Consider the following 13,223-nt stretch of genomic DNA (forward strand, 5'->3'; position numbering starts at 1 on the left):
AAGCAGGCCTCAGATTTCTCCATGGCAAAATTCCACGCTAGAAGACAGAGAGCAATGCCTAAAAACCTCAAGAAAAGCTAATGTCACCTCAAAGTTTTATGTCTGGCCAAATTGTAGTTCAAGTAAAAAAACAATAAGCAAACAATTTTAAATATCAAGAACTTAGGGAATACTGTTCCACTGAAGAATTTACTGGAAGACACCTTTCAGTCAACAAAGAGATGACTGGAAAAGTAACAGCAAAACAACTAGCAGTAACATGAACATATTTAAATATATATAAGACTCAAAGAACCGTGGGGACTGTGGTTGCAGAACAGAGCGTAAATGCTGCACACCTGGACGACACAGGGTGACAGCACGAACAAGGGCCGTGAGAGAGGAGAAGGGGACGGGCAGAGGGAGGAGGCCCACCTGCTCATCTCAGTTACCTGGGCCAAAAACACCACTCACAGCTGACAGATCAAGCATATCTAAGAGAAAAGTGAATACTACGAAAGATAATCTATCAACCAAAACTGGGTGGTAGAAAAGGAGGAAAACAAGTGAAAAAGAGGAAATACACTAATTTCACCACTACTTACAGTAGAGAATTAATAGGTACTGTCAAAGGAATTAGAGGACTAAGAAAATTAAATAAAATTATGGTTTTAAAGTAGCCACTAGAGCAAAAATACAAACCAAAACAAAGAAAACCACCACATGGCACAGTTATTTTAAAAGTTACAAAACTAGAAAGCAAAAGTGGAACCTAAGATTAAATATCTGTCACATCCACATTGGGTGGGTGACACTCCAAGAAAGACTAGCAGCATATAAGGCCAAGTTCTAACCTCCGTGTGTAAGAGAATGCCTAAAACGAATGATTCAGGAAGACGCCGATAAAAGGACAAGAAAGGCGTCTGCCAGGAAATGCAAATCCAATCAAACCGGAGAAACAAACAAAAACAGGCGGGAGACAGTAACACCAGCAAGGCTGCATCCAGGGCAAAGAGATCAAACAAGAGCAAGGCAGGCACTGATAACTGTGCACACGGGAGGTTCGCAAGGGCGATTTAAGTTATGAAACATCTATGCACCAAGCATACAAATTAAATACACCAAACGGCATAACCTGAACAGCATGAAGGAAACACTACAGGAGCTACAAAGAGAAGAGACATGCGTTCCTAAGAAGAGACTTTCATTCACCCCCTGGGCTCATGACAGACAAGGACGGGGCAATGCCCTGGCCAGAGGGAAGCTTAGACAGCTGAAGCAGGAGGAGCTGGGAACTGTGTGTCCTCTTCAGTCTCTGTCCTTCAGTGACTTCCCCAGCAGGATATTTTCATTTCTAATTAATGATAAACAAGAGTTCTCCAGCCATATTTTACCATCCGGGTAAATAACCTGGCTTGGTTATTATTTTTGCTGCCATAAAATCTCCTTTTACTGCTTATTAAACGTGTAAAGTATTTCACGTTTTCTAAGGCCTTGGAATCGGACATCTTGGGAAGGGCTCTTCCAGAGGGGTCCAGGCTCCAGCTCTGTCCTTCCCTGAGCTGTGGACAGCTGCCTCCATCTGTCCAGTGAGAGACGGCGGCTAAAAGAGCAGCGCTCCAGCCGCCTCCAAATAAGAGCTGTATGGTGGACCCCACCTCTACAATGGGCTACCCAGGAGGCCTCACTCATCTGACGTGAAGTCAGCTTTGGAGAGCACTCAATTAAACTGTTCTCTGAGATGCTTCACAGTAAACCGATCATGAAATTTTCACTTGAACTACTGGAGAAATTTCTCGCAGAGCACAGTTCCCTCACTGATTCTCCGTAGGATCCTGCCCAGCCCCTTCTAAACAGCATGCACGTCCGGTCCTGGAAACATTCCCTGGGGGCTCAGGGATGGGTGTAGGTTGCATGGCACCAGAGGCACTGGTCTCCTTATGGGGACTTTCCTTTATCATACAGTCAGAAGGAAAAAAAATAAAATAAAAGCAAGAACAAATGAAAGCAGTCAAGTCCTGCCACACCCAATTCACTATGTGCCTCCAAAGCCTTACCTGATTCAGAGCTAATGCCACCGCAAAACAGGATGCTCTCCTGGAGAGGACTTCTCCCTTGATTAAGGCTTCTTCTCTCAACGTGGTACAGATTCTAAAGGACTCAGGGCTATTCTAGGAGGAGACAGGATCGCTCAATAAACACGTCACGAACCTTTAAGTTTATTGAAATGATGAACAGTGCTCAGTACTGTTCAGACTTCCTTTTGGAAGAATTTCCCAGAGCCTATCTCAAGCTACTTAAAAGATTAAGCCCCCTGTAAAGACTATTTGCAAATAGACCAAGTTATCTATTTATTAGCAGCTCAAATCTAAATTACCTTTACTTTTAAAGCTCTTTGTCAATTTTCTGACTGGGGGCAGTTTTACCAGCAAACACACAGGTCTCTGTATCCTGGCCGGCTGGTTTCTAGACACAGGCACCATAACGTAAAAGTGTAGAGTCAGCCTGCCACTCTATTAAATAGTAGAGGAAAGCTCGGGAATACCACAGAACTCTTCCTGAGGGCAGTTCCAATCTGAAACACCCACGTAAGTCAAATATCTGAAGACATGAACACTTATTTGAATGTAAATCATGAAAGAATCCCACGAAAACAGAAACCTTAAAAAAAAAATCCAAGAAGGTGAGTGATACACAAACCAGCAGAAAACAACGGTAAAGCCAAATCCTCTTCCTTTGTACACGCTGTAGGTGGACTAGGGTTATGAGGGCAGCACCAGCTCTGCATCTGTGTATGGCTGTCATGACATGATTCACAACTCAAATCCTAAAGTAAAACCTGAATTTGATGCGAGAGGACAGTTCCCAGAATTGGCTTGGAATTTGTAACGGCTGACCAGTTCAATTTTCAACTCCAGTCTCCACTGAGAGAAACAAGTTACTTTTGGACACAGTACAGGGGAGAATAGTCCTCTGGCCCTTCCTTAGTAATAGCATTAAATTCTCCCCACTTCAGCACACACTCAGGGAGGCATCTTTAAGAAGGTCAGAAAGTCACAGTGTTATCACAATGCCGAATACCTGACGCTCGAGTGTTGTGTTTTGTTGGCCCTCTGTTCCACAGAATCATAAAATGGTACGACCAGAAAGGATCATCTAATTATCCAGTGGTCAGCAAACCATGACCCTTAGGCCAAATCAAGCCTGTGGCTAAAAACGATTTTTACACTTTTAAAGGTTTGTAAAAACAAAAACAAAGAATATGTGGCAGAGGACAAACGCGGCCAAGACCGTATGTGGGCCCAAAGCCTAAAATAGTTACTCTCTGGCCTTTTAGGAAAAAAGCTTGCTGCTCCTAATTCAACTCCTTCGTTTCACAAATGAAGTTTCAGGGAAGTTTTTCAATGGCCCACATTCGTCTACCTTGCTTGGCATTCCTTCATTTTCTGCATAAAAAGGTTTTGTTAAGTTTCCAAAGTTTAAATGGCATGAATGATTACAGTAATGCACGGAACCTTGGTCACTCAGTTATCATCCATTCATTCAACAAATAATGAAGAAACAGTCTCTATGTGCAAGAAGCAATCTTGATACAGTAATGACACAGGGACTTTTAAGTCATGCTCTCTGTCCTCAGAGTTCCTGTTAACACCACATCCATTTACTCAAGGTCAGCGGTGTACCAGGCTCTGTTGAGTGCCGGCACACAGGACCCGCCCTCTCATGGCAAGGATGACACAGGCCTCTACTTAGAGCAGCATCAGGCAGTGCTGGAAGGGCCCATGTGGGATACGGATGGAGCGCTGTCAGGAGACACTGGGGGAGGAACACCATTGCTGACTTCGCGAGCACAGAGAAATTCACATGAAGACGAAGCAGCCTGGGGCTTGCCACCCCTGGGAGAGGCCACAGAGCATATTGGTCCAGTGGAGTCCAGCACAAGCCTGGTGGCAAGAATACTCTAAAGCAGAGTGCAAGCCCAGCTGACTGTTTCTCGTTCTCACTGTCTACACAACTGCTAGAGACGGCTGGAAGATGACAAAATTGCTCTTCCCATGATAGAACTGTCTGACACAGCTAACTTGAGTTTTCTAAAAATGAACACATTTAAAATGGAAATATCTGCACCAGATGGAAAACAGACTTCAGAGGAACTCAAGTTTATTTGTAGAGAAAAAGTAAATCCTCCCCCAAACACTATCCGCAATGCTCTGAAAGTTAAGGGAACGAGTCTTACCAGTTTGTAGCAAATGGCAAAAGCAAGGACATAGGTATCTTTGCTGAACTTCACATCTTGGTTTTTCATCTCAATCAGCACTTCCAATGCACCTGCCAAAGTCAGGAGTGGGCCGGCAGTGTTAAATGTGTGTAAGTGAGTTCAGAGTTGCCTACTGCTGATCCCCAGAGTTCTAATCTGTTCAGCACCATCTACTGAAGACCGCATTTCAGCACAATAAAAGCTATCTGTCAAAGTCATTTAGCAATTAACTAAACTTCAAAATAATCAGGTCATATAAGAAGAACTCATATTTTAAAACTTATTATAATTTCAGCATAAGTACAATCTGGGGTGTTTACTTCATGGCATGACATGAGATGCAATAAAGTTTTCAAATTTAACGAATGAGGTCTCCATAATTTGGCTGCTCCTCAGGAATATAAGGATCATATTTGCTTGGCCCATTGTTTTCCCTAATCGCTATACCAGCAAAGATAGCAGAATCTTTCAGCAAATATATATCGCAATACTTACTTTTATATTTGCCTTTGATAAATAACATATCCATCAAAATATTGAATGATGTGCAGTCTGAGAAGAAACCTCGTAAATGCTAATGAAGAAAAACAATACAGTTGGTTAAAAGTTAAAACTATTAAGGGAGTATTTATCCTTATACTGCATCTTATCTGTCCAGGACTTATTTTTGTGCATATTTTATTCATTTAGCCTCCTGAATTCTCTAATAAATCTCTGGATATACCAAAGATTTATTTTTCAAAAAAATTCAAATGCTGCCCACTCTCTTGGCTGCCGTGCCTTTGGCAATGGGCACACTGACCAAGAGGCAAGAGATCTCTGGGTTTCAGAAATACAGTGAAGAACGTTTCATGAAATGTGACTCTGCCATGCTTAGGAGAAAAGAAACTAGCCAATTACTCCTGGCGGGGGTGGTCCTGGAACCTGGGGGCAGCATATTAACAGGAAACTGCAGCTCTAAGCACGCTGGAGGACTAAGGCAGGAGAGTCTTACACAACTATCATCCTCTTTTGACAAACAAACAGTACAGAATTGATCATTCACTTTTTGAAATAATTCACTAAAACAGTGGTTCTCAACATTTTTTTCTCAACATTCTTAATGCCAAGAAAATGTGACACATGCTATTCAAATATGCCATTAACTGCCTTGCCCACGTTTGTTCTTTTCTGAAAGCCTCCTATGCAGACTCTGTTCTAGGTGCTGAGAATAAGGAAATGACGTATAAGATGCATATCCTGCCTTAAACTCTAGTGGGGCTTATAAGCTAGTGGAGTGTAAATTCTGCCAGGGGAGACAATGAACAAGTGAATAAAACAAGTGAAAAAAGTAAAAACATAACTTCAAGTATCAATAAGGGCTATGAAGAACAATGAAACAGGATAAAGGGACAGAGAACATGCTGGAAGGTGGTCAGGGAAGGCTCTCTGAGAAGAGACCTTAGTGCAGTAAAGGAGAAAGGCTCAATGATGAGGGTGCAGACCAGTCTGAGGCCATGGGCTTGGCATATCCAGGAAGAACAAGGAGGTCCAGAGGGGAGTGAGCAGCGGAGAATGGCAGGAGACGAGATACCAGCCAGGGCCCTCCGGTTCATGGTTGGGGTCTGAGTTCTCGTCTACGTATGATGGGAAACCACCAGAACAGCCCTGTCCATAGGAATATATTGCAAGCCACACGTGCGAGCCATGTCTGTGATTCTAAATTTTCAAGTAGCCTCATTAAAACAAGTAAAAAGAAATACATGAAATAAGTTTTAATAACATGTTAGTCAACCTACTAAATCCAAAATATTATTTCATCATGTAATCAATATAAAAATTAATGAAGTACTCTACATTCTCTTTTTTCTTCCAAGTATTCGAAACCCATCATGTATTTCACACGTACAGCACGTGGAAATCTTTTTTTTTTTTTTGAGGAAGATCAGCCCTGAGCTAACATCCGTGCTAATTCTCCTCATTTTTTTTTTTGCTGAGGAAGACTGGCTCTGAGCTAACATCTATTGCCAATCCTCCTCCTTTTTTTTTCCCTAAAGCCCCAGTAGATAGTCGTATGTCATAGCTGCACATCCTTCTAGTTGCTGTATGTGGGACGCGGCCTCAGCATGGCCGGAGAAGCGGTGCGTCGGTGCGCGCCCGGGATCCGAACCCGGGCCGCCAGTAGCAGAGCGCACACACTTAACCGCTAAGCCACGGGGCCGGCCCAGCACATGGAAATCTGAACTAGCCACAGTCCAAGGCTCCATGGATACACACACGTGGCCAGTGGCTACTGTCCTGGCAGCACTACGGGTTCCGGGGCCACAACATGTAAGGGCGGAAGCAGGACTGGTTCTAAGTCACTTGACTCGAGTTCAGTCTATCCTGCTCCTCCAGGGAACCTGCTCATGCACGAATGTTTCATACATAGGCAGGTTAAAAAAACACAAAACCTTTACTTTCATTTCCTTTTTGTTTGTTTTTTTATCATTATACTCATGGTTATGATTTATTATAGTGAAACTTTCATTTTCTTTTAATTACATCAATACATGTTTATTATAAAATAGTCAAACAATACAAAAACATATAAAGTAAATAATTCTACCCCCTAAATATAAGCAGTAGTTTAGTGTATATCCGTCCAGGTTTTTAATACATATACAGCATACTAAAATGTGAATATGTGTGTATATTTCTTCTTTTAGAAAAAAGTAGGCTCAAACTTATCTGTACTGTTCTGAAACCATCTCTGTGCATACTAAATTATGGTCATTTTGTGTCCTTAAAAGACGGGCAAGCCGAGGGTTAACAGCTCCACCAAGGATAGGACACTTCACATGGAAACAGTAAGAAGCAGGACAACTTAGTTACGAAAGTTCCTAAAAACACCAGAACGTTCCTGGTGGCCAGCCCCGGCTCCAAAATCTAACAACTGTCTCTGACCACAGATGAATTTATAATGTCTCTGAGTCCCAGTTTCCTCACTGTAAAATGGAAATAATGATAGTGTCCACCTCCCTGGGACTATTGCAGGAAACAAATGAAATGAAGCATGTACAGTGCTGAAGCACAATGCTGAGGACATAGTGAATATTCAATAAATAATTACAAAAATAATCATTGTTGTTTTGGTCTTCAGGAAAAGAAAACCAGAATACGTGGAAGTGTTCTGAAAATGGAAAAGTACTTTACAATGTAGCCTTCAACCAGAAGTGAGAACACAAACACAGGAGAGAAGCGCGGGTGAAGGACGTGAAGGACAGAACGGCAGCCTGTCCTAACCACCCACTACAGCTCCTCGGAAGAGAGGGTGTCAGTCCCGCGTGTAACCGTGCCTACACCTCCTCCATACCTGTCCCGCTCCTCTGTACAGAGACCTACTCCTCGTCAGAGGCACTCTCCAAGGAACTCTCGCAAATTCAAAGCGAGCTCATTCATCGCCGTCTCTGACAATAACGAGAAAGGGAGCTGCCTGTCCTGACATCCCCAAACCGTCCCACCCTCAGCAGCAGGGAAGGCAATCAGGACACAATAACCTGGTCTTGGATGAGCTCCACTGCAGATTCCTCGAGATCCAGCTCGTAGCACAACCTCATGAACAGTGGTCCAAACTTATACTCTCCCAAGGTGACGTTTCTGTTCTCCGCGTGGTACCTGGCAATGAAGAGTCAGTGAGGCAAACAGTGGGACATGGGGAAGGACGACAGACCGGGGCATCCGCTCTGCTAGGTGCTGGGGACATAAACATAAGGCCCTCTCCCGGTCTGGAGCAGAAGTGCAGAACGGAGGCTATCAGAGGAATCTTGGAGTGCAGAAGTATAAACAAACAACAGGGTTTGTTAGAGGCCCAATAGTCTGTGAAATAAAAGAGAGGAAAAATGGACATTGTAATCATCTTCTCAATTGACCAAGAACCCCCTACGACTGAATGTGAGGCTATGTCGGGAACAGCAGGGGCCCTGCATCTGTCGGCCCATTGGAATGGCACTGTCTCTGTATGGGCCCCACTTGGAGGAGAACAGAGGAAAGGGGTGGGGCGACGCTCTGACCCCTCAGGCTGGCTTTGGCCCATCTGGGCTGGCAGACAACCCACAGCTGCACCTTACAATTGAGACTTCTCTCTCTGCTTTTCCCAGCTTGGGGAAAGGCATATGCCAGCTATAATCACCCAGCTAAACAAGTTAAATGAAGTTTGGAAATGTCAGTTTTAGGAAAAGGCTAATTTCAAAGACAGTGACGTCTTACACGTGGCTTGAGATTTCTTCCAGTGGCCAGTTTGCCAATTAGAACTGCACGCAAATTGCTAGCATAAATTTACTTTCAATAACCAACTCTTTCTGCTTGAGACACAAAGACAATCTGGTAACAAAACAAGTACCTCACGATGACACGTAAATCAGATTTTGGGAAGGTTCAGTCGTTATGTGAAGGAATCACAAATACCATGGAGAAAAGCTCTGACTTTAAAAAACAGAACACTCTTTAACCTTCTGCTGAAATCACTGAGGAAAGTCACCGTGGCATCCTGAGTAGTCTGTCCTCAGCACACACACCGCCGAACAGAATGACGATGTACTCTTCAAGATACAGTTCATGACTCAAGTACGGAAGTTACAGAAAATATTCACTGCTTCATTACAACAGTTATGAATTATTATATCAAAACATCAAGTTGTATGCCTTAACTAGATGTAATTTTTATTTGTCAATTACACCACAACAAAGCTGGAAAATAAAAGAAATAAGCTATTAAAACGCAATCTAGAGTAGAGATTAAGGATTTTTAGACTCTTATTCCAAACTGACAGTTCAAATCCCCTTTCTACTCTTCTACTTACTGCACAACCGTGAGCAAATTAATTAACCACTCTGTGCCTCAGACCCTTGTCTGCAAAATGGAGACAAGAGCACTGAACTAAGAGTCTTGTGAGGATTCAAGGAGACGACGTGCCTGGCACACAGCAAGTCGTCCATGCACGTTAGCTCTTACAAAAGGCAAGGCCTGCCGAGGAAAACATCTTTAAAAATCAACATATTTCAGTAAATAGTCTTATGAGAAACTTGTGCCAGATTAAAAACAAAACAAAGCAAAAACAAAGGCTTTCCCAATTTAAACGACATGTACGCTAACACAAGTGCAGGAAGTCGCAGGTAACGCGTATCACCTCAGAAGGTCAGAGGGTCTAAGACTCCTCTACAAACCAAACCGCAGCACGCGGCAGGATTTCGAGGGGAGTATGGTGCTCTCATTCAATAAACGGCTTATGTCGCGCTCACTGCTCTTCTTCCCAGCGTGGGCCCCCGTCTCAAGAGGGTGAGGCAGTGGACCCCTACCTTCCCACTTCTCCAGCCGATCGCCAGTCGACAGAAAGAGCAGCAGCTGGGCAGAGAGCCGTTAGCATCAATTAAGGAATTATGAGTCATACCTGAATGTTTATGACAAAAATTGGAAAGAGTATTCAGAATTTTATCCTGTTTTATGACTTTTGTAAGCATCTGACAGCTTTGGGTACTAAAAAGAAGACTGAGAGTACAACAGGCCAGAGGGTCTCAAATGACTAAACTTGGTGAAACTGAAGCAGCAGAGTTAGGTTTGCTGATACCCTGTGACTATAAACCAGCACAGCCCTTCTGGAAAATCATCTGGCAGCTTGTATTGACTAGCTTTAGAAAGTTCATACCCCCTGATCCCAAAAAGGAAATAAAGAATAGGTTTTATGCATAGAGTTGCTCATCACAGCATTATTTATACTGGTGAAGAATTAGAAATAATTTAGACATTCAACAATAGGAGCACAGTTAATTAAAATACCTAACAGACGATGGAATCTTGTATAGCCATTAAAACACGATTCCTATGTTAACAAGCAAAAACATTTATGCTATAATACTAACTTAGAAAACAATATCATTATATATACAGTAAAAATCACACCATATAAAATCAACCCTACCAAAACCACAAAATTTTTATGTGAAAAAAAATCGGTGAGAAAACATATGAAAATATTAACAGCGGTTTTTCTTGGATGTGGTAGATAGGCCACCACCAATTCCTCTCCTCCCTGTACGCGCACGCTGCTCCATCCATCCAGAGGCGGAATCCCTCCCCCCACCTTGAATCTGGCCTGGCTGGGGAACTTGCGTATATGAATACCTTGCATTTCTCTCTACACATGCACAACAGAAACGCAGGTCTACGTAGAGATATATATACTGTTTAAAGAACAGTAAAAAGAAGCAATGAACTTAATTTCAGAAATGAAGGTTATGGTATAGTGTCACACTGTCCCCGAGGAACCTTTGCTGGTTTCCTGACAGCAGACTAAGAGTCCATACAAGTTCCTCCTGACGAGGGAACTCCGACAACGGATTGGAGAGGATGGGACACACGGGCATTAGCCCGGGGGAGGGAGAAGACTAGGAGCCCCGTGAGGGACGCTGAGGCCTGAACCAAGACACTGGTAATGGGCCAGAGACAAGAGACGCCGGGGAAGCAGGAGCAGACGGAGTTCTTACCTGTCAGGGAGGAGAGCAAATGAGATCGGGGGAAGAGGCTCCCGGGTATCTGTCCTGAGCGACTGGTCAGTGTGACGGAAAACACAGCTAGAGGAAGAATTCGTGAAAGCTGAACGTGAAGACTGAAGGGACGTGTAAGAGGGGTTAGTGAACAGGCCGCTGAGCTCCCAGCATGAATCTCTGTCCATCCTCAGCACCTGGCACGCAGCAGGAACCCAGGAAGTGTTTGCTAAATGAAGGAACAGATGTCTGGAGATCAGGCAGGCACCTGGACCGGAGATTTATAAGCCATCAGTAGAGGGGTGACAGCTGACACCCTGGACGTGGATGAGGCTGTTCAGGAAGAGGACAGAGCGAGAAGAGATGAAGGCCGGCAGAGCTCTGGGGAAATGCCTCACCTGTGAATGACGTTTTTAGCCAGCTCCACATCATCCTGGGACTCACAGAGATGAAGAAGGGTTCTCAACTCCTCCCTCAAGATGAGCCTGTTCTGGGTCACTTTCTCTTCCAAGTCTCTCAGATAGGATTCTGAAAGAAAGAACAGTGTGGTGGCCATCTCTCAGGCTGACTGGGACAGCAAGGAGTCTCACCTCAGGGAGAAGGGGAAGCCGGAACCTGGCACACTGCAAAGGGGCCCCAAGAGGGGCTCATGGCCACGCAGCTCCCATCACTGGCTGGTCTCCTCCAGAGCTGAGTGTGAGATGGTGCATGAGGCCCAGCAGCTGCATCAGAGGGGTCACAGGCCCAGGCCCCACTCAAGACTTTCTAATAGAGAATTTCCGGGAGTAGGAGCACAAGAAAATGCATTTTTGACTACCTGGGTGATCCTTATGCACACTCAAGTCTGAGAACTAATGTCCCTGAGGCTTAGCCCAGAGAACTGGATCTATAGGTGACTCACAAAAAAGAAAAAAAGAAAGAAAATGTAACCAAGATACCCAAACCATCAAGTGGCGGGGCACCTAGCAGTAAAACGTGAACTGAAGATGGTTGACCCACGTGGTTGACTCACATGATTCAAGAACACTTCACGTCTCTCACTGATTCAACTTTATCTCATTCATTCCTCTTGGTCTCTCTACGCAGCTGTTAGAAAGCACGCCACAGCACTATATAATGCACAGGGGTAGAACACAGTGCTCTAGACAGCAGCAAACACTCTGCTAGTAACAGAATCACTTCAAGGTAATCAGTCTATCTCTGTCCCACGTCTTTTTGTGTCTCCTGTGGGGACAGTCAAACGCCAAGAGGAAACCCTGCTTCTTGGCGTTAGGAAGGGACTGCATTCTGGTCAGAATGGGGGTGAGACGCAAAGGCAGGCACAAGCAAGCATCTGCTTTCCAGAAGGCAAGGTTGTTCTCAGTGCCAGAAGCTGCCAAGAAAAGTCTACAGGATTTGCTCCAAGGCCCAGGGCTTTGAAGAAACACTGTTTAAAGGAGTGGCACAATACACATTAAAGACACAAGATCGGGAGGCTGAGGCAGACGCTGCTCTCAATTCACAAGAAAGAAGGCCCAGCAGGTTTGAGTGAACGCAGTGGGTCCTCCGGTCTTTATCTGCAGAACCACACAGTGGTTGAAGGTGTTAGAGATGGAAGGTCCTGGGCTGAAATCTAAGCTCTGGTGCTTGCGTGCTACAGACACCTTGTCTGTGAGATGTGATTCCTCACGTGTGCAGTGAGGGTCATGACACCGACCTCCTGGGGTCATCCTCAGATAACACAGCACAGGGCCTGGCAGACAGTAACCGCCAGTAAGTCACAGACAAGACTATCCTCATTCTCATTACTTCTGTCACCTCAGATTCAAGAGGACTTAGTCTATTAAATATTTCTAAACAACTTCCAATCTAAAAGATTTCAATGGGCTAAATTTACACCTTGTAATTCTTAATCCTTAATAAACCTTAAGAATTCAACATTTCAACAGACATACTTTGTATTTTAAAACAAATCAGTCAGGATTCAAGGGCTTACCATTTGTTCATATTCAGAGGTGTCCTTCCTGTGGGAGACACAAGGAGGGACAAGGTATGGTTCCTGCCCTGAAAGAGCCTCAAGTCTACTTGAGACGGCAAGAGATGAGTTCACAGAACTGACTGAAAACAACGGTGAAGGGGCCGACACGTGACTGACTGTAAACACCCGGGAGAGGAGAGCAAGAGGGGCGGCAGGAGCGGACCAGGCTGGGTGGGAGGGGAGCGGTCCCAGAGGAGGGCGGGGCTGGACAGGGCTGGGGAAACTGAGAAGAGCGGGGACACTGCAGGTCTCTAGGAATGGGAATCGGCACAGAATTCGGGGAGAAAGGTGGTGAGGAGAGAACAGTGAGCAGATTAACAGGAAATCACACTACAGAAAGAGCAGGGCCACGATGGAAGAGCGGGGACGCCGGGGGCAAGTGTGCACGAGACGTGGTGTACAACGAGTACCACTGCGGGTTCTTATGACGATGAAGTGTCAACTGGATTTTATAAACATCAACCTGAC

General features: G+C 44.5%; 1 protein-coding gene across 3 annotated transcripts in view; it reads right to left on the minus strand.

Annotated features, from left to right (window-relative positions):
- The window catches only part of PTCD2 (pentatricopeptide repeat domain 2), a 29,084-nt gene that overhangs the window by 12,849 nt on the left and 3,012 nt on the right, over positions 1-13,223 (minus strand). For 2 of the 3 annotated variants that reach the window (XM_004420542.3, XM_087430209.1), the window contains exons 3-7: positions 11,137-11,266; positions 7,756-7,873; positions 4,733-4,811; positions 4,217-4,308; positions 2,037-2,150 (exon numbers count right to left, since the gene is read on the minus strand). In XM_004420542.3, coding sequence (XP_004420599.2) covers positions 2,037-2,150; positions 4,217-4,308; positions 4,733-4,811; positions 7,756-7,873; positions 11,137-11,266 — 533 coding nt within the window. Of the gene's footprint in view, positions 1-2,036; positions 2,151-4,216; positions 4,309-4,732; positions 4,812-7,755; positions 7,874-11,136; positions 11,267-12,713; positions 12,732-13,223 lie in introns of those variants that run through there. The other variant, XM_087430208.1, reaches the window with a different exon arrangement.

The sequence above is a fragment of the Ceratotherium simum genome, chromosome 4 (genome assembly GCF_057802395.1).
Source record: "Ceratotherium simum simum isolate JZ-2026a chromosome 4, ASM5780239v1, whole genome shotgun sequence".
NCBI lineage: Eukaryota > Metazoa > Chordata > Mammalia > Perissodactyla > Rhinocerotidae > Ceratotherium > Ceratotherium simum.